General features: G+C 48.1%; 2 protein-coding genes across 2 annotated transcripts; one reads left to right on the forward strand and one right to left on the reverse strand.

Annotated features, from left to right (window-relative positions):
- Positions 1-1,363: 1,363 nt before the first annotated feature.
- LOC310891659 (olfactory receptor 14C36-like) lies at positions 1,364-2,447 on the reverse strand (the record flags this gene model as incomplete). The annotated part of the gene is made up of 1 exon (XM_083853896.1): positions 1,364-2,447. One exon carries the CDS (start codon positions 2,445-2,447, stop codon positions 1,512-1,514), a length of 936 nt encoding a protein of 311 aa, XP_083710022.1. The 3' UTR covers positions 1,364-1,511.
- An 8,625-nt stretch (positions 2,448-11,072) lies between these two features.
- Positions 11,073-12,383, forward strand: LOC310891656 (olfactory receptor 14J1-like). Its single transcript, XM_083853894.1, has one exon. The coding sequence runs from the start codon at positions 11,115-11,117 to the stop codon at positions 12,168-12,170; it is 1,056 nt and encodes a 351-aa protein (XP_083710020.1). The 5' UTR covers positions 11,073-11,114; the 3' UTR covers positions 12,171-12,383.
- The last annotated feature ends 8,142 nt before the right edge of the window (positions 12,384-20,525 follow it).

The raw sequence follows: 20,525 nt of genomic DNA on the forward strand, positions 1-20,525 counted from the left end.
AAATTATCCTTACCTCAACCCATGAATCCTTTCCTTTCCTTTCCTTTCCTTTCCTTTCCTTTCCTTTCCTTTCCTTTCCTTTCCTTTCCTTTCCTTTCCTTTCCTTTCCTTTCCTTTCCTTTCCTTTCCTTTCCTTTCCTTTCCTTTCCTTTCCTTTCCTTTCCTTTCCTTTCCTTTCCTTTCCTTTCCTTTCCTTTCCTTTCCTTTCCTTTCCTTTCCTTTCCTTTCCTTTCCTTTCCTTTCCTTTCCTTTCCTTTCCTTTCCTTTCCTTTCCTTTCCTTTCCTTTCCTTTTTCTTCCCCTCCCCTTCTGAGGAGACGGGTGAGAGAGCATTTCTGGTGGAGTTCACATACCTAGCAAGGTAAAAACACCACAAAAATAAAAATAATTTTTAAAAATGTTTCAGAAAATAATATAAATAACAATAATAGCAAATGGGTGTCCTCACTTTTTTTGAAAAAAAAAAAAAAAAAAAACTGAGTCCTGTAAGGATTGTGGGTCCATTATTAATGATGAAGAAGTATGCATCGAAATAGTTTCCTCACTGCATTCTTGATCTCCTTCTTAGTCATGCTGTAGATGAAGGGATTCACTGCTGGAGGCACCACAGAGTACAGAAATGACACCAGGTTCAGGGGTAGGGAGGAGATGGAGGAGGGCTTCAGGTAGGTAAACATGATGGTTCTAAAACACAAGGAGACAATGGCCAGGTGAGGGAGGCACGTGGAAAAGGCTTTGTGCCGGCCCTGCTCAGAAGGCATCCTCAACAGGACCCTGAAGATCTGCACATAGGAAACCACAATGAAAATGAAACATCCAGCACCTAAATAGACACTAACCAGAAGAACCCTAGCTTCCCTGAAGTAGGTGTCGGAGCAGGAGTGCTTGGAGGAGTGCTTAAGTCTATCCTAGCCGAAACCAGAACTTGGGGTCATATGCAATTCACTTTGGAGGGAACGAAAAAGGAGTAGGGCTGTTTCTGAGACCACTTGAAGAAGGTCCTGTAACTCAGACATATTGCTGTTAGAGCAAAGGTGGCCGTTCAGAGGAGACCATGTTATTCAGGCTGTCCACCCTGTTAGCCAAGGGAGCTTGCACCATGTGACTCACTCTGGGCAAAGAGTTGGCTCTGTGCTGCTATCTGGCCACCGGGACTGCTTCTCCATGTGGCAGCTGGGCTCTTGGTCCTGAGCCCCTCCTGTATGCTGGCACTGCTCCCCCAGCTCCAGAGAAGATGGGAGAAGATGGCAGCTGAGACTAGTGAAGTTCTCATGGCTTCTTTATTGTTTTATCCACACAGGAATCCTTGTTCTGCAAGAATATAAGATGATTGGGTGAAAGTAAATAATAAATAAAACGATTAATAGACAGGATACCACAAATAGAATTAAATCAAAATCACAAGTTCAAGGAAATAATAATAATAATGATAAAAATAAAACAATATCAAGCTATTGTATTAAGATATATTTTTTTAGATAGCCTGTTTGTCCCGTTAGTATTATAGGCACATTATTGATGCTGAAGAAGCATGCATCCAAAGAGTTTCCACAAGGCATCCTTGAGCTCCTGGTTCCTCATGCTGTAGATGAGGGGGTTCACTGCTGGAGGCACCACCGAGTAAAGAAATGACACCACCAGGTCCAAGGATACGGAAAAGTTGGAGGGGGGCTTCAGGTAGGCAACCATGGCAGTACTGAGAGTCAGAGAGAAAATGGCTAGGTGAGGGAGGCACGTGGAAAAGGCTTTGTGACGGCCCTGCTCAGAGGGCATCCTCAGCACTGCCCTGAAGATCCACACATAAGAAAATGAAATGAAAACAAAACATGCAAATGCTAAACAGAGACTAACTATAAGAACCCCAACTTCCCTGAGGTAGGCATTTGAGCAGGAAAGCTTGAGGATCTGGGGAATTTCACAGAAGAACTGGTCCACAGCATTGCCTTGGCAGAGGGGCAGGGAAAATGTATTGGCCGTGTGCAGGACAGCATAGAGAAAGCCACTGCCCCAGGCAGCTGCTGCCATCTGGGCACAAGCTCTGCTACCCAAGAGGCTCCCGTAGTGCAGGGGTTTGCAGATGGCAACATAGCGGTCATAGGCCATGAGAGTGAGAAGGGAATACTCCACTCCAATCAAGAAAACAAAAAAGAAGACCTGGGCAGCACATCCTTGATAGGAGATGGCCCTTGTGTCCCAGAGGGCATTGGCCATGGCTTTGGGCAGAGTGGTGGAGATGCATCCCAGGTCGAGGAGGGCGAGGTTGAGGAGGAAGAAGTACATGGGGGTGTGGAGGCGGTGGTCGCAGGCTACGGCGGTGAGGATGAGGCCGTTGCCCAGGAGGGCAGCCAGGTAGATGCCCAGGAAGAGCCCGAAGTTCAGGAGCTGCAGTTCGCGCGTGTCTGCGAATGCCAGCAAGAGGAACTCGCTCACGGAGCTGCTGTTGGGCATTTGCTGCCCTTCATCAAGAAGACTCCCAAAGAAAAATATTAATTGACTGTTAGAGGAAATTCCTGTGAGCAATGCTCATTTCTTTCCTCATTGAAACCTTCACATTGCCTTTCTTTTCAGGGGGATCTTTGTCTCTCTCCCTAGCTCAAGCCATGCTTTGTGCTGGCTGAGTGTCCTGTACACAGCAGCCACCTCTGCCCATCAGCCCCCTGATGGGCAACTTGTGCTCCAGAGCAGTGGTAAATGTTGTTGTTGTTGTGGGGGCAAACCTCAGTCAGAGGTCATATCCAGGAGGGCTGCTCTGTCCAGACACTGGTGCCCAGCTGCTGGCTGCTTGCAGCACTCAGCTGGGAGATGGCTGCACTCAGAGGTTGTGCTGGAAAATCACCTGGGCTGTGCTGGGAGAAGAGTGCACCAGCTCCAAGTGCAGATGGAAAAGCCTCCCTTTTAGCACAGCTGTGCAGAATTCAATGACAAGTACATGACAAGGACGCTGGTTCACAAGGACAGATCAAGGGAACTTGGACATTGTCAAGACCCTCAATTATCCTCTGCCAGAGCTCTGGCTGCACAGGAGGCAGCTCCTGCCCTGGACAATGTGAACGTGGTGGCAGAGCAAAGGGAGCCTCCGATATTCTCCATGCCATTACAGAAGCTGCGCGAGGGAGGAGAGGAGACCGGGAGTTGCTGCAAGGAAGGCATCTGCACTACAGGGAATCGCAGGGTGGGAGCAGCTCCCTCTCACTGCCTGCCCAAGTCCTTGCTGCCTGCAGCTGTCCCTGCCAGCAGCTCTTTCTCTATCCCCACGCCTCCTCCAGTCCATGCTCACAGACTCCATTCCCCCTGCTGTGTGCCCAGCTCTACCCTGCAGACACCTCCCAGGGATGGGGACAGCTCTGGGGACATCTCCCTTCCTGCAGATCCTAACAAACAGCTCAGAAAACCCCTGGTGCAGTCTGTAAGCAGAGAGAAGGGAAGGAATATTCTCAGGTTCATCACTAACCTGTTTATGTCTCAGTTCAGTGCAACAGGAAGGTCAATCACCTGTGCAAATCCAACCACCCCATTAACACAGAGCCTGCCCCAGAATCAGAGCAGGAAAATGTAGGCAGAGACTACAGAATGTGCCTTCTTTTTGCAGGCAGCCCCTGCCCTGCCCTTCCTCTGCCCAAGACCCTGGGCTCTCCAGGCAGGCTGAGTGCTGAGCCTGGAAGGCGGCAGAGGCCCTGCCCCACCACACAGCCCCTGGGGCACAGCAGGGACCCTGCTCTGCACCACACCCATGGGCACCCCTGCAGGTGCCCTGCAGCACCTTCTCCTCCACACTGCACAAGCCATGAGAGACATCCTGGCAGCTCCTGGCCACGCAGAGATGTCCTGGATCCAGGAGCCCCTTCCAGGAACCTCCCCTGCACTGTCCTGAAGCCAGAGACTTACCGTGTGCAGAGCTGTGAAGATTTATCCTGCACTGAGCTCTCCTCTGCCCACACCCTCCAGGCGGCCTGGAATCCCCTTCTGCTTGGGTGCCTGCAGTCAGAGCCCCCAGCCCTGCTGTGCTTTGCAGAGGAGCTGCTCCTGGGCAGAGCTGTCTCTCTGCACCAGGGCCCTCTTGCCAGGAGCTCTCTCTGTCCCAGGAGCCCGGCCCAGCTCAGCACCAGAGGCCCAGCCCAAGGCATTGGAATCCCCCCTCAGGGGGCTTTGGTGATGAACCCACGAACCTCAGTCACTGAGAGACAATTGAAGACATCTCTGAAGAAGTCCAAGTCAGAGGCAAGTTTCCTGCAGTGTCCCCCCCAGGGCCAGCACTGACACAGCCTCCCTTGGAGCTCGTTAGAGCAGAGCATTGGAGGCAGTGAGGACAAGTAGACAAAGGCAATGTGAAGGTGACACTGATGTGTAGGAAAACTGCATGTGCTTTCACCAAGCACAAGGGCCAGGCCTTGACCGTTGGTCCCTAGGAAGGGAGATCCTTTCCCTTCACACCTTGCTCAGGGCTCTTCCTGGTGCAGTAGGAGATGGGGATGTGCATTGCCAAGTGCAGGAGAATGGTATGACCCCTGCCTGGTTCATGGGTAGGGAGGGGTAAGGAGGCAATGAGGCCCTTGTGCTTTAATAATAAGCTGTCTCCTCATGGGTGTCAGTGGAAGAGACAACAGCCAGAGCCATGGACACAAAGATCACGCTCTTGTTGGGACTTTCAGCCTTGCCAAAGTCCTTGCTCCTCTCTATACCAGACTGTCCAAGGGACTCCCAGGCCTGCAACTTTTTTCCTGCGGGCTGTAAACCCTTGACCATGTGGTACCACACTGGATCTGAGTTGAGTCTGATAACTCAGATTTTCTTGGTGGCCATTCCCCTCGTAAGGCAGCTGTGTAGGAAGCTCGCCTGGTTCCTGGTGAGCAGCACCACAGCTCATATGGCATCCCTCGTGATGCCCAGGCACTCCTCCTCCTGGGCATTGCTATCTAAGTAGGGTCCCAGTCTGCCCTCATGTGTGGGGTTCCTCTTCCTCCAGTGCAGGACTAGGACTCTTCTCCTTGCAAATGTCAGCAGGTTTCTGTAGGCAAAATCCTACAGTTTCTCAGGGTTTCCCTGGACTGATGTTACAATGTGTCAGGTGTTAATGTCTGCATGCAGATGACTCACCCTGATTATGCTGTCTCCCACAAGATAACAGCAACAGGATTTGCAAGACAGTTTGGCCAATACAGGAGTAAGTAGTTGAATGGAATTGCAGCACAGACTCAGAGAAGAGTAGGGGTTGGAAGGCTGCCCGATTCCACTTTTTCTGTTCTTCCCTCTCATGCATGCTGTTGTTTTGTCTGGAACTGCGTCCTATATACAAAACACTGCCCCATACCAGCTAGTAGGAAGAAAATTAAGTCTATCCCAGCCAAAACGAGGACAATATCCACCCTATATTCCATACCATCTGCATCATGCTCAGCTCCAATACTTTCCAATTAATCACCACCACCTTTTCTCTTTTGATATACACACAGAGATATCATGCCCTTAGTCTACGGTTGTCCTGGTGTTGGCTAGGATTGAGTTAATTTTCCTCCTAGTAGCTGGTATGATGCTGTGTTTTGGATTTAGCATGACAAGAATGATGATTACACACTGATGGTTTAGTTGCTGCCCGGCAGTGGCGGGCTGGGGGTGCCTGAGAAGCTGGGGGGGACAGAACCAGGACAGCTGACCCCAAGTGGCCAAAGGGATGTTCCATACCGCATGACATCATGCTGAACAATCAATATGGGTGGCTGGCCAGGGTAGGGGGCACCACTGCTTCGGGACAGGCAATCATCATCATGATCATCATCATCATTGTTCGTATTATTTGTCTTCACTTTCTGTCCTATTAAATTGTCTTATCTCAACACATGATATTTTTTTTCTTTTTCTTTTTTTTCCCCCTCATTCTCTCCTGCATCCGCTGGGGGTGTAGCAGGGTGTGTGTGTGAGTGAATGTCTGTGTGGTGCTGATCTGCTTGCCGGGTTAAACCACACTCTTTTTGGTGCCCAACACGGAGCACAAAGTTTGAGCCAATGACAGATCTGACCACAGCATGTTAAAAAACAAACAGAAAAAAATGAAAGCTATTACAAGAATGAGATGATTTTAATAGTTGCTGACCACAAAGTTGATTTTTTTTTTAAAAAAAATCTCAGGTCTGTTCTGCTTCATTTCAGAATTGTGTTGTATAACACGTTACTTACAGTATGTCTTCCCTGTCATGCTGTTTATCTTTTCTGATGGCTGGCTAAGTTTATTCGTTTGAAGTATTGTGTAAGACTGCCTTATGATAAAAATCCTTGTCATGAAACTAATCTGGTACTCAGCATTGCCTTTACTTCCATACTTTGGGAACCATCACTCAGAAACTATTAAGAATTACACTCTTGACATTTTCTCCTCAAGAAACCAAGCCATGGGGGAGACAAGGAGAGGACACTTTTCCTTACTTCTTCACTCTCCCTTTCTGCTTCACCTCCCCCTTCTCCTCCAGGCTAATTACAGTAGCTCTTCAAAGCTTTGAATATCCTTGGGATGCTCAAACCAGCATGTTCCTATTGTTACATCTCCTGAATGTGTTTCAGTTTTTGTTTAAATTTAAACAGCTACTTCAGCATGCCATCCAGAGATCTGCCCCAAGGCAGGAGAGTTAGGAGTGGCAGGGAGTGTGGGAGGATATGGGCAGGCACCTAGAGCAGTGGGCACCTCCAGTGCTTTGGAACTTCACCTCTGAGTAAGTGCAGAATCCTTAAAAAAAAACACTGTGAAATGCTTGAAAAAGGTGTGTGGTCACCCTGGCAATTCCAAAGAGACACAAATCACTGCAATGTGCTGGGCCTTGACCTATGCTTAACAAGCCACAATCAACTCCTCCCCAGTCCCTATGACTTTTCCTGCAGGCACACACCAGTCCCTCTGACAGGCCCAGGAGCCACTACCACCCTTGTGAAGGGCCCAGCAGCCACTCCAAACCCTGCAACAGGCCCTGCAGGTGCTCCAGCTCCTGAGATGGGCCTAAATTTAAACCGACCCCTGTGACAGAACCTATAGCCACTCCAAAACCTGAGATAGGCCCTGTAGCTACTCCAACTCCTCTGAAAGGCCCTGCAGCCAGAACAGTTCCTGTGTTGGGCCCTGCAGCCAAACCAGCCCCTATCATGGGCCCCATGGCTGGGCCAGAGAAAAAACCTGTGTCAGTATTGGTTGCCTCTACATGCAAGAGAAAACAATGGGTCTGTTTTCAAAAAAGTCAGTTTTTCTTTAGAAATGAAAGAAACTCCTACCCGGACATGAAAGTTAGGAAGAAGATGAGGCAGGTTTCTCCAAAGTTGGGCGATCATGGAAGCAGAAGGACAAAAAAGAAGAGATCATATAAACATCAGAAACCAAGTGATCCCTTTCCCAGTGTAAGCTATGAGATATGGGAAATTATTTCAGCCATCGTCTTGGTGAGTATGTCGTCAGCTGGCTGCTCCATTGCTGGGACAACAGTGCCAATAGCCTGGAATTAGAGAAGAGGGAAGCCAAGCAGCCGGAATCACCCTCTACAGAAGGAGTTATTGGCAAAACCATTGGAAAAAAAACACAAGGAACTTAATCCTGTCAGGTGTCAAGGAAAGCTATCCCTTCAAGAAATATCTTGTATGTCAACCAGGCAAGTGGACCACCATGGAGAGGGTTATCTGGTACCTGAAGGAATTAGCCATGCTGAAGGTGATTTGTAGAAACCTAGACAATGAACAGCTGTCCAAAGATCCAGATGAAGTCAAGTGCACATGACCCATGTGTCAGAAGTTTGAACAGAGTGCACCATATGCCAGCCCATTGGCAATAATGACCAAGAAAGACCAAGAGGAACCCACAGTGGATGAATTGGCTAGGCAACTATGGCATTACAAAGAAAGTCTCTCTTCTTCCCTATGGGCTTGTCTCGAGAGAAACTTTCTCATGAGGTGCAAAAACTACAAGAGAATACATCTTCCTTCCCACCTGCACGAACCAATATCTCAACTATCAGGTGTAAGCATCACTCTGCTCAAGAAAGTTGATATAGTGGGGGCATACTACGTCTCACCCTGTGGTTGTGACTGTGTGACCATGGAAAGGCCATGAGAAAATGGGATGCAAAAATCTACCTCGACCCTAGAGGCACGGATACATGAGGCGCAAGGAAAAGCATTGGCAAAAAGGAGTTCTGAGAAAATTGCTGCTCCGGTTTCTAGTGGGCAGTCCTCCAAACAGAGTAATGAATACTATGAGCAGGACTAGAGGGGCCCAGCCTCCATCCAGGGGGAGGAAGGGGACAATTGGGTGTCTTGGACTTTGAGGATTATTGGCCTGGCACATCAAACCCAAGGGTTAACTGAATTGGAGTCTGAAGTGAGTCTCACTGGGAAGGAGTGGCAAAAGCAACCCATTGAGACTGACCTGGAGGATCTGTGCAACCTTGACATAGACTGCTTCAGGAGAGGGTACTTCAAAGATCCACAAGGATATTGGTGGGCTTTTGGCATAGCTGCCTTGGAGGTGGAGGACAGGGAACAGTTGTCTACCTGGCCCACTCTTTCACAGGACCCTTCTGCTGTGGAGGTGCTGATGGCCAATGAACAGCAGGTGCCAATCGCTACCGCAACAGTGCACCTGAGGCAATATTGCATTAACAGAGACTCCCTGATTCCCATGCATGAGCTGGTTCATTGACTGGAGAGCCAAGGAATGATCAGGAACACTTGCTCAACCTTTAATAGTCCCATATGGGTAGTGCAAAATTCTGATGGTGAGTGGAAAATAACAGTGGACTTCTGTGGCCTGAATGAAGTCACAACACCGCTGAGTGCTGCTGTGCCGGGCATGCTAGAACTTCATTCAGTACGAACTGGAGTCAAAGGCAGCCGAGTGCTATGCCACAATTAATATTGCTAATGCATTTTTCTCCATCCCTTTGGCAGCAGTGTGAAGGCCACACTTTGCTTTCACATGGAGGGCCGTCCTGTCCACCTGGAATTGACTGCCACAGGGCTGGATGCACAGCCCTACCATTTGCCGTGGGTTGATCCAGACTGCTCTAGAATAGGGGGAAGCTCCTGAACACCTGCAATACCTTAATGACATCACTACATGGGGTAGCACAGCAGAAGAAGTATTTGAGAAAGGGAAGCAAATGTTCCAGATCCTTCTGAAAGCTTGTATTGCCCTAAACCAAAGTAAGCTCTAGGGAGCTGCACAGGAGATCCTAATGCAGGCTGTCCAGATTCAGGGGGACCCCTGCTTGGGGAAAGGTTGGGCATGGGTCAGTGTGTGATGAGCAATTGCATTGTGCATCACTTGCTTTATACATATAATAATAATAAAAATAAAATTTATTATTTATTATTAGTAGTATTTCATTTTCATATTCATTTCATTTTCATATTTATTTTCTGTCCTTTGAAACTATCTTTATTTCAACTCATTATCTTTAGGGGGGAGGTTGTGAGCTAACATCTGTGTGGTGCTGAGGTGTCTGACAGGTTAAAGCACAACATGTTTGACAACCACAGTCCAACAGCACAAATCACATTTTAAAAAATCAGTCTCTGATATCTACAGAGAGGATCAGTCAGTGATGAATTCAGTCTGCTTGAAACACCACACCCCAGGAGAGACTTAAGGAGCTGTCAGCTCTGAGGCCTTGGGGACACCTCGAGGGAGCCCAATGGCACAGAGCAAGCAATCAGAGTCGGACTTGATGATCCTTATGGGTCCCATCCAACTCAGGATATTCTATGATTCTATGATGCCATGGTCGGGTGCTGTGCTGCTGAGCTGGGCCAGGCTCCTGGGCCCAAGGGGAGCTCCTGGCAAGAGGGCCCTGGTGCAGAGAGACAGCTCTGACCAGGAGCAGCTCCTCTGCACAACGCATCAGGGCTGGGGGCTCTGACCGCAGGTGGCACAGGGAGAGGGGAGAAGGAGAGAGGGCTTGGAGGCAGTGAGGAGCGCAAGAACAGAGGGCAGTGTGTGGCAGGACAGATCTGCAGACTCTTGACACTGTGAGTCTCTGGCAGCAGGGCAATGCAGGTGCAGTTGCCAAAAGGGTCCTCTACATCTGGCACATTAGATGCCTGATACAGCAACTGTCCAGATTGTTCTCTCTGGCTCTGCTGTGCTTTAAAGAATGGCATTTATGAGGGGGCATTTGAAGAGGAAGATCGAGGCTTGATTTATCTGAAGGGTAAGGATTTTTCTGCAGTCTGTGCTTTCAGATTCCTTTTGTACAGGATTGTACAGGAAACTGAGACTCCTGGAGCATTGCACTGAGAGATCAATATGTCAGTGATGAAATTTGTAAAGTACCTTCCCAAACCTCATCTCACAGACCGCACCAACATCATATTGTGGTCCTCTCAGGTTTGATCCAAGCTGATCTTTAGGAGCTACAAGCCTCCTGTCTTTGGGAAGTGTCTGCAGGCCAAAGCAGAGCACAAAGCATTTGCTATGAGCATGACCTGCCTCCTCTGCAGGCAGAGCTGCAGCACAGGAGGGTCTGCTGAATGTCCGTCTGTCCCTCCCTGGCCTTGCCTCCCCTGGCAGCAGCATGCTAGCATTCCTCCTGGCTTCTGCACCTGGCCATGCTGCTGCTGTTCTTGTTTCCAGGCTGGCTGGGGATGGGGGTTTCACAAGCCCATGGAGTGAGCCCTCAGTGTGCTTGGGGGAAGGGGAGTACAGGGACAGGGTGAGGGATCTGGGTATGTGTGCTTTGAGGCTGTATTCTTCTCTCCAAAGAGACACCAGCAGAGGGCAGTTGACACTAGGACTGACAGACAGACTCGATGGGCTCTCCAAAGGACACTGCACTAAGGACAGCATCCCTTTGATGATGCACAGCGTTTTACTTAAGTACAGTAGAAATGCTTAGGATTTATGCCTTCTAAACAACCTTCAGGTGTGGTGGGGCAGCTGGAACAAAAGAAACAAAATAGAAATCACCATATGATCTTGCTTTACGGCAGGACTGACTCCCACATTGCCCACAGAGAGTCCGTGCTCTCAGTGGAACCCTCAAGCAGCATCAGTCAGAAGCCATGAAAGGGACCTGCCAAAAGTCTGAATGGAAGTGGAGAATCGTTTGGGAGGGATTAAATGAAAAATGGAATGAGTTTTCCTCTGAAATGAGAAACGGAGGCTTAAATGGAAAATGGAAATATTTTTTCCAAGATAACTCTGTTGTAAACTACCACTGTTTCTCTGTTCCTTGGGCAGGACCCCATGCCCAGAAACAGCAAATGGCCAACAGCAGCTCCGTGAGCGAGTTCCTCCTGCTGGCATTTGCAGACACGCACGAGCTGCAGCTCCTGCACTTCGGGCTCTTCCTGGGCATCTACCTGGCTGCCCTCCTGGGCAACGGCCTCATCCTCACAGCCATAGCCTGCGACCAGCGTCTCCACACCCCCATGTACTTCTTCCTCCTCAACCTCGCCCTCCTAGACCTGGGATCCATCTCCACCACTCTCCCCAAAGCCATAGCCAATTCTCTGTGGGACACCAGGGCAATCTCCTATCAAGGATGTGCTACACAAATTCTCTTTTCACTCTTCTTGGTTGGAGCGGAGTATTCCCTTCTCACTCTCATGGCCTACGACCGCTACATTGCCATCTGCAAGCCCCTGCACTACAGGAGCCTCCTGGACAGCAGAGCTTGTGCCAAGATGGCAGCAGCTGCCTGGGGCAGTGGTTTTCTCAATGCTGTCCTGCACACAGCCAATACATTTTCCCTGCCCCTCTGCCAAGGCAATGCTGTGGACCAGTTCTTCTGTGAAATTCCCCAGATCCTCAAGCTCTCCTGCTCAGATGCCTACCTCAGGGAAGTTGGAGTAGTTGTGTTTAGTGTTTCTGTATTATTTGGTTGTTCTATTTTCATTGTTATTTCCTATATTCAGATCTTCAGGGTAGTGCTGAGGGTCCCCTCTGAGCAGGGACGTCACAAAGCCTTTTCCACATGCCTCCCTCACCTGGCCGTGGTCTCCCTGTTTATCAGCACTGCCATGTTTGCCTACCTGAAGCCCTCCTCCATCTCTTCCCCATCCCTGGACCTGGTGGTGGCAGTTCTGTACTCGGTGGTGCCTCCGGCAGTGAACCCCCTCATCTACAGCATAAGGAACCAGGAATTAAGGGATGCGGTAACGACACTGGTAGAATACACGATTCTTCAGCATATTCGCCTATAATAATATGCCTATAATCAGAAATCTCAGTTTTCTCAGAAAGCTTTTACATACTTTTTTATTATTATCTACCTGTACTATTATTTTCTCTAACTATTTTTTCTGATTTATAAAATATTACCCTTAGCCTCCTACAGGTTAATTATTTTCTGATAGAACACTGCTTCCTGTGTAGATAAACCCAATAAGGAAGTCATCAGAAATTCACTGGTCTCAGCTGCCATCTCTTCCCATCTCCTCTGCAGCTGGGGGAGCAACTCCAGCATGCAGGAGGGCTAAGGACCAAGAGCCCAGCTGCCACATGGAGGAGCAGCCCCAGAGGCCCTCAGGGCTGCCCCTCACTGCCCGCTGGGCTCTGCCTCTCTGCTGCCTTTGGGTCGGGTCTGCTGCTTCCCTGGGTCCATGGCCGTGGCCAGCAGCAGGACGTGGCCTTTTCACTGCTGCTCTCTTCTGGCTTCCACACTGTTTTGTTGTGCTCTTCTATTTGGGTTATCCCTGAGGTCTCATATGCCTTGATGATAGTCCTGTTGTCTCTACATTGACATCCCTGTGGCTGCAGGCAGCAGTAGGCAATGTGCAGCCCTGGGTCACAGCTGGCCTTCCTGATAGCAGCACAGTAACAAAAGCGGCTGCTAAGGGCAAACCCAGAAGCCTGGACACCTCCTCCAAATGTCCTATCAGGAACAGAGCCAAGGGGTTGCTCCCTGCTCTTCCGTATTCTGGGGTTCATCATGGAGTGAAGGACACAGGCTGAAAGTACTAGCACTAGTATTAGTACTACTAGAAAGTACTTCACGGAGTGAAACACACCGTCCTAAAGTCCCAGGGTGGTCTGTGAGGGACCAAGGGCAGGAAAAAGAGCTACCTTTATGACAGCACTTACCAAAGCAGACAACAACTGGTCTTGGACTCATCTGCATGGGAATGTGTCCCCAGCAGTGGGGCTGATGGCTGATGACAGCCTGGAGAGGAGTCTGGAGCTGCCAGGAGATATCAGGGGAACCCAGGCACAACGTGCTCAGTGAGTAGTGAATAGAACCTCATAAAATGAGTGACCAAAGAATCTTTTAAGGGGAAAAGCAAATCTGAGGTGTCCAGAGGCTAAGGAGGGCTCTGCAATGCCAGGCGAGGCACTGAAGAGCCAGCAGGTGAAGGCATATAAGACTGCAGAATAATTGAGGAGACCCTATTTAAAGCCTTGTGGGCCAGATCTGGTCATCCTTCAGGGCTGCTTTCAGTTTTCTACGCAGAGGGGGCCACTGCCTCCAAGATGCCTGTGGGAAAATGAAGCATGCATAAAGCCCTGGAAAAGGCTACCCTGGATCCATAGGAGCCATTCTGGAGCCAAAACTTGTAGGCAGGGCACACACTTCTGCGGTGGTGCAGAGCTCTTGGGCACATTGTGCAGGGTGCTCCTACAGATCTTTGTGTCCTTCTCCATGCTGGCTTAGGAGCTGCTTCTTTCTCAGGAACAGAGTAGCCAACAGAGGTGAGACAGATACTCTGAGATCATGAACAACATCAGAAAGCTGCCCCTGAGAAGATGACTGACTGGGGAAGTCAGGAGAAGCCTGGACGGGAATGATGTGAGATTTGAGGGAGGATAGGGAAGCTTGGACAGCAGAAGCTAATGATTTTGAAGACATAAGAATGCTCAGGTAATGTTGATCCTGCAGTAAAGCTGTCTTAAAGCAGTCATGTGAAGCCCTTACCCTATTTTAACCTGTAACATTAATCCCTAATCCTAAATGCTACTCCACCCCCTGACAGCAACCCACTGCTCTAAGGTTTGACCACAATATCCCTTGAAGCCAAAAGTAGTCCGTAGCCCCATTACATTACCTTTACTCTCTTGCTCACCCTGATCCCTGCCCTTAACACTACCATTAAAATGCTCTATTTAGCCCTAGACTTCTTGCAGACCTAAACAAAACCCTAAAATAAACAACTTGCACATACCCTACCCACAGACCTGATACCCCAAGCAAAACAAACCCTCCCACTAAACCTTTGCTTAATCTCTAACACAGAAAGGTGAGCCCTAGTCCCTAATCTCATACTTGAACAACTAACACCCAAAGCCCCTGTTCCTGTGCATCAACCTTCTCACCTTCAACCCTTTTCCTAACCCTTAACTTCAGGTGCTTGGCCCCTTGGGGCAGGGCAGGAATTGTGAGGTTGCTGTGCAGTCACATGGCATTCAAAGATGAATGTGGGGGGGCCATGGATCTGATCAGCTTGTAGGCAACAAGGAGGAGATGGGTGGGAATGATCTGATGAGCTCAGCTCTGCCTCAAGATATCCTACACCAGCAGGAGGAATGTGACTGTGGCAGTGACTGTGAGGTCACTTCTGTCTCTGCAGTTGATAGGGCAGCAGCAGGAAAGTGTCACAGAAAGGGACTGTGAGGTCACTTCTCTCTGAAGTAGCTGACAGGTCACCCTTGACTTAGACCTGGGATCTGTACTTTTTGGCTGACATCTGCCAGTGGCCCTGGTAGGCCAGCAGAAGGCACCTGGTTGGCATGCTGACTGTGGGATCCCCTCTGCCGACATACCCAGGAGGATCCAGGCAGAAAGAAGGCACCAGTATGGGTTGTCCTGTCCATTCAAGGAGGCATAAGGCCTCCCTTCAAGGAGGCACAAGGCTTGGTTGTGTCTAGCCAAGAAGCTTCAAGGCCAGCAGCAGGCCCATGGTTTGGAAGATGCTGGTGAGGTGACTTGTGTCTGCTTGGCTGACAGGATGCAAGAAGGCTGATGGGTTGGGATGCCTACTTTAGGAGTGGTTTCCACCCTGATGGAGCTTTCTGTGGCAGTAAGAAAGAGCAGGACTGAAAAACTGCCACATAGTGCACTTTGGAAGTGCCTGGCACTTTTGGCACTGGCCACGAGGAGGAAGAAATGTCCCTCAAAGGGCAGTGCTGTGGTACCAGAGGTCATCCAAAGAGTGTCCGTGATAAGACCCTGGCTTTGTGTTTCAGGGAACAGCTGCTGAGGGTTGATGAGACATTGGTGAAGTGATGGAAAGGCTGGGATGAGAGCAAGGTGGTGAACAGAGATGGGTGTCTGCAGACTTCCAGGGAATAGGGCAAAGTGTGGGACAGCATAGCACAGCCTGCAGAGAAGGCAGAGGGTGCTGGCAAGAAAGGAAGGTCCCAACAGCCCTGACCTTTTTGTCCCCTTGGCTAGAGCTTATGAGTAGATGAGATGTCATCATTGCAATGGAGACTCTTTGCTTCCTTACAACCCTGTGCAGAGGCTGGGAGGTGTCATGCCACTGTTCTTCTCTGGCATCACACTGCTCACCACATCCCACAGACCTTCAGGAAGAGCCCTGAGCCAGACATGGGGTGCAGGATCTCCCCTCCCAGTATGTGCGGTCAGGCCTTGGTCCTCCTGCTTCACTAAAATCAACCAAGACTTTTCTCAGCACACTGCCTTTACCTGTGTGTAATCATGGCCTCCAATTAGCTGCTCTAACAAGTCCCTGGGGAGGCTGTCTTAGTAATAGCCATCAGAGGGGCCCATTAATGTTCCAAGTCACTTCAACTTTTCCTTCTGACTTTACTTTCTCAAGCAATTGCATCATTCTCCTCTCAGTATCTGAGCTTCATAGCCTCAGCACCAAAATACACCATGGAACTCATTAAAATGAAGAAACTCCTTACATCTCTTGCATAGTTTTCTTCAAGACTTCAAGACTTGTTCAGCTAATTTGAGAGATTTCATGTTCTAGTTAAGGAGGAAGATTTCAAAAAGCACCTAATAAAAATCTTTTCTCATTTTAAAGGGTGAAGTTTGTTGCATTTCAGCTTGGAGCATCATTCTCTAATTGATATTGATCCTGGGTGTCTCCTTCAGAGACCTGCATAGGGAGGAAAAGCAGACTCTTGAGATCTGACACTGCATGAAGAACCTTGCTCCTCACCACCCCAGCCCTGCCATTTCTCTTATTGGCCACCAGGTAATTGCTTCTCCTTTCCTTACACCAGACTTCACTCAAGGCTTCAGCTGGATGTTACAGCCCCTTTGCACCAGCTCCTACCTGCCTTACTAAGAGACCTGGCTGCACACAGGTGCAAAAGGTTTTTTCCCATCTCCAACCAAAGAACAGGAAAACATGTAGCAATTTAAGAAAAAGAAAAAAAAAAAAAGCAATCTCATGTAGCAATTTAAGAAAAAGAAAAAAAAAAAAAGCAATCTCCTCATCTTGTATGCCTCCTGTGATGTTTATCTTCACAAAAGCATGACAGTAGAAGAAGTATTTTATACTGATTGATAGGATATTATAAACAATAGTGTTAGTATTCATCCATATCATATGAATTCAATTCTAAATGATGAGTTTCCTGCTAAGGAAGCAATTAGACAGACTGCTGATACATGGGCAAGCTGGGCTGCTTCTAACTCAAAGCTCAAAGCAGCAACTGGGTTGGGTGAGAGCCAACTGAATGATCAAAGAATAAGGGGAGGGCAAACCAGGAGAACCATGGGAAGTCCATAGGTCCAGAGAGGCAGCTGGAAAGGGGACTTTGAGCAGGGTCTGTGTAATAAAAACTTGTGGATGTACCTGGAAGATGAGGAAGCACGTCATGACAGGGAAAGCAATGACAATGCAAGTACAGGTGAACACCAGTATTTCTTCTCCTGCACTGAATTTACATCCTGACAATTCACATTTCTTCATGATAGAAACTACACTGTCTGACATTTCATGGAAGGGATTGAATCTTTTGAAGTGATGAGTAGTTGCTCTATTAGTTAAGTACCAAAGAAATTACTGGGTATTGAGAGCTTTGCTGTCTGACCATAAGCAATCAGGGACAACCACCAGAGACCCCACTGTATTTGAGGTACTTCCCTGGATTTGCAGCTGTCAGAAAGGACCTGCAGGAGACCAGAGCCCCTTGGGGGATTCAGGTGGAGGTAGATGGAGTTCCCAGGGCACCTCCACTGCCAGCAGTGCTCTTTATCCCTGCAACTACAGTCCAGCCCAGCACACAAAACCCCTTCAAGGACACACCCCTTCTTCAGTGAATTCCTGAGACTGACCCAAAGTTGAAATGGCCATTGGGAACCCAAGTGTTGTGGTTTAACCCGACCGGCAGCTAAACACCACACAGTCGTTTGCTCACCCTCCCCCCTCCCTCTCTGGGATGGGGGAGAGAAACGGGAAAGTGAAGCCGGTGAGTTGAGATAAAGACAGTTTATTAAGACAGGAATATAATAATAACAATAATGATAATAGTGATAATGATAATAATAGTATTGCTAATAATAATGTGTACGAAACAAATGATGCACAATGCAATTGCTAACCACCTGCTGACCAATGCCAAGCCTATCCCCGAGCAGCCGGCACCCCACCCCGCCTAGCCACCCCTATATATTGTTTAGTATGATGTCAGATGGTATGGAATACCCCTTTGGCCAGTTTGGGTCAGCTGTCCTGGGTCTGTCCCCTCCCAGCTCCTGTTGCACCCCTAGCCTGCTCGCTGGCAGGACAGAGCGAGAAGCTGAAAAGTCCTTGGCTTGGTGTAAGCACTGTTCTGCAACAATTAAAACATCAGCATGTTATCAGCACTCTTCTCATCCTAATCCAAAACATAGCACCCTACCAGCTACTAGGAGGAAAATTAACTCTGTCCTAACTGAAACCAGGACACCAAGATACTCTCCTTTGTTCCTACTAGACAGCTGAATATCCTTTTATCATCCTGGGTCACCTGTGGCAAATACAGACTGCAAGACTCAAGAACAGGACACTTCAAATGCCTGAGACAGAACCCATCAGCTTGCCCCACTTTGGGAAATCGTCCCCTTCCAACTACGAGTATGAAAGTGAAAAATGTGAAATGACTCATCAGGTCAATGCACAGAGTAAGGGAAAGTCATACATATTGTGCTGTAGTGGTAGAAGGCAAAAGGCATTGCATTGTGCCTCAGACTGTAAGAAATGGTCCAGCAATTCGTGCCACTAAGGGGTTTTGAAGGGTTAACATTGAGGCCTGGGTTTAGGCGAGAAAAGAACAAAGGGATTTCTTCGGAGAAAAACTGCTGACTTTGCACGGATGTGCAGTAACTTCTGATAGCCGGCCAAGAGACCACTAGATAAGGAGGAAGAATAAGAGCCTTCCTGTCTCCCTGTCTCCCTGGACCACTAGATAAGGAGGAAAATATGAGCCTCCCTGTCTCCCTGTTCGAGCGGCCCCTGAGAAAGTAACAGAGACTGATAAGCAGGCGACATCGGATTCGGGAAACCAATTATAATAACCTTGCCTCTTTTAGAAGTAGTAATAAATATGTATTAGCCTAGGAGTATAAAAAAGTAGATGCCTTACGTAACGGGTGTGCGTCCCGGTGGAGCAGAGACTCCCGGCGCACCCAGCGCTGTTTGCTTGCCTCTATTCGTTTAATAAATTGTAAACTCTGATTGTAATCCTATTTGGGACTCAGTCATTTATAACAATTGGGGGCTCGTCCGGGATGGTCTTGGTTCCTGAATTCTGACTTGATCTAGGAGGGGCGCCCCCACCATTTGGTGGCTCCTGTTCGAGTCAGGTCAGGGCTAATGCCATCTTGAACCTGAATAAGGGCAAGCAAAGATTTAGATTTTTTTATGAGCTCCCTTTGCCGGCTGCAGCACTATATTTTGCCCGTAATTCTGCGCGCGAAGATCCGAACGAAGACGACGGAGTCGTAAGTATTTAAGGCGTATACCGTTCGGTTGGGTGGGTTTCGGTTGCCTGTGTGTGTGAGAGTGTGACTGAGACGGAACGTAGTTCCGAAGCGATTGTGGAGGTCTTCTAACCGCGGTTCCAATCTCCCGCGAGGGACTTGGCCGGTGAAGGACCGAAGCGATTCCTATAGGATTCGTGGGTGGGTGATAGGTCCTAAACCCCCTGCAAGACACTCTCACTAAGGCAACCAAGGGCTGTAGGAATTGCCACAGTAAAATTCCTAGATGGGTCAGACAAAATTGAAGACCCGGGACCAGAGAAAAGGGAGCAAATTACCAGACATACCACCAGAAAGTCCATTAGGGATAATGATTAGAAATTGGAACGATAGGGGCCCCAGAAAAGGAAAAAGCAAAGTAAAAATGATTCAGTATTGTATGATAGAATGGCCAAAGGAGCCTTTAAGACCACACGTCTTTTGGCCTATTTTCGGATCTTTTGAAGACTGGGTTTGCCAGGCTTTAAATCTACATGTTAACTCAAAGGAACCTTTTAGTCAGGAGGAAAGTGATTATGCAAGGTTATGGATCAGGACTTCACGTCCTTTTCCAGCCTCAGTATTTACACTAAAAACAGAGGAGGAGTTTGAAGAAGGAGAAGAAAAACGGGAAAAAGAAAAAGAGGATAAATGGGAGCCATTAGATAATTTACCACCTCTATATCCTAACAATCCACCCCCGGTGGTGCATCTTGTAATCCTGTTTTGTTCTTAAATGTTTTGACTGTGTCAAGGAGGAAGGTGGGAGCATTATCTAAGTAACAGTTTAGAAGTTTGGGTATATTCGCGGTGGTGTTCGGTCAGTTTCCCAAGTATCGGGGGAGGGGGGCTGACTGATTATCAAAGTGGTAGAACGGAGAGTCACTTCTTTGGTGGTTCGGGCCTGAGCCCTGGGAATTCGGTAAGAAGGGGGAGAGCGAATTTATTTAGGCCTCAATACCTTTTTAAACCCCCATCTTGACGGATACACAGGAGTGATTCCTTGTTTTGTGTAGGCTTACTAACAAAGTGCATGAGAAAAATTAGCATTTGGCTTGAAATTCGGTCTTATTGAAATGTAAATTTTGTGGAAAAGGTGTTATTGTTTGTCTAGAAGACAGAAGGCCGAGTGCTTCAGGTGTTTTTCCGAAGTCCTGCGGATTTATGATTGGAATGGGGCTCATTAATAATCTGAAATAGTAAAGTTTGTATGTGGAAAGAAGAGTTTAATCCCAGAGAATTGGGACATTTGGGAAGAAGATTAGGAAAAGATAGTAAAAACCTGCAATAAAAAGGTTTGCGTGGAAATTGAAACAAGGGACAGTAACTAATATAAATAAATAAAAGGGAATGGGAAATCAAGGAAAAGGGGAAAATCCAAAAAAAAAAAAAAAAAAAAGACGTCCTAAAAAAGAAAAAGCCTCCTTGGGTGCATATTGGCACATTGGAAGGATATTGTTAGAAATGGGGGCACAGAAAGCAAGAGGACTTTCACTAAGTATTGCAATCAATGGTGGCCACTATATAAACTAAATGGCCACTTTATGGATCAATCGACTATAACAGTGTCTTGCAATTAATGTTTTTGAGGAGAGAAGGAAAATAGGATGAAATGTTGTATAGTGATATGTTGTTTCAGCAT

This window comes from Anser anser, assembly GCF_964211835.1.
Source record: "Anser anser genome assembly, contig: HAP1_SCAFFOLD_292, whole genome shotgun sequence".
Taxonomy (NCBI): Eukaryota; Metazoa; Chordata; class Aves; order Anseriformes; family Anatidae; genus Anser; species Anser anser.

What these genes read in the sequence shown, in the direction of transcription:
- LOC310891656 (XM_083853894.1), top strand. Translation starts at nt 11,115, where the DNA reads ATGAGAAACGGAGGCTTAAATGGAAAATGGAAATATTTTTTCCAAGAT.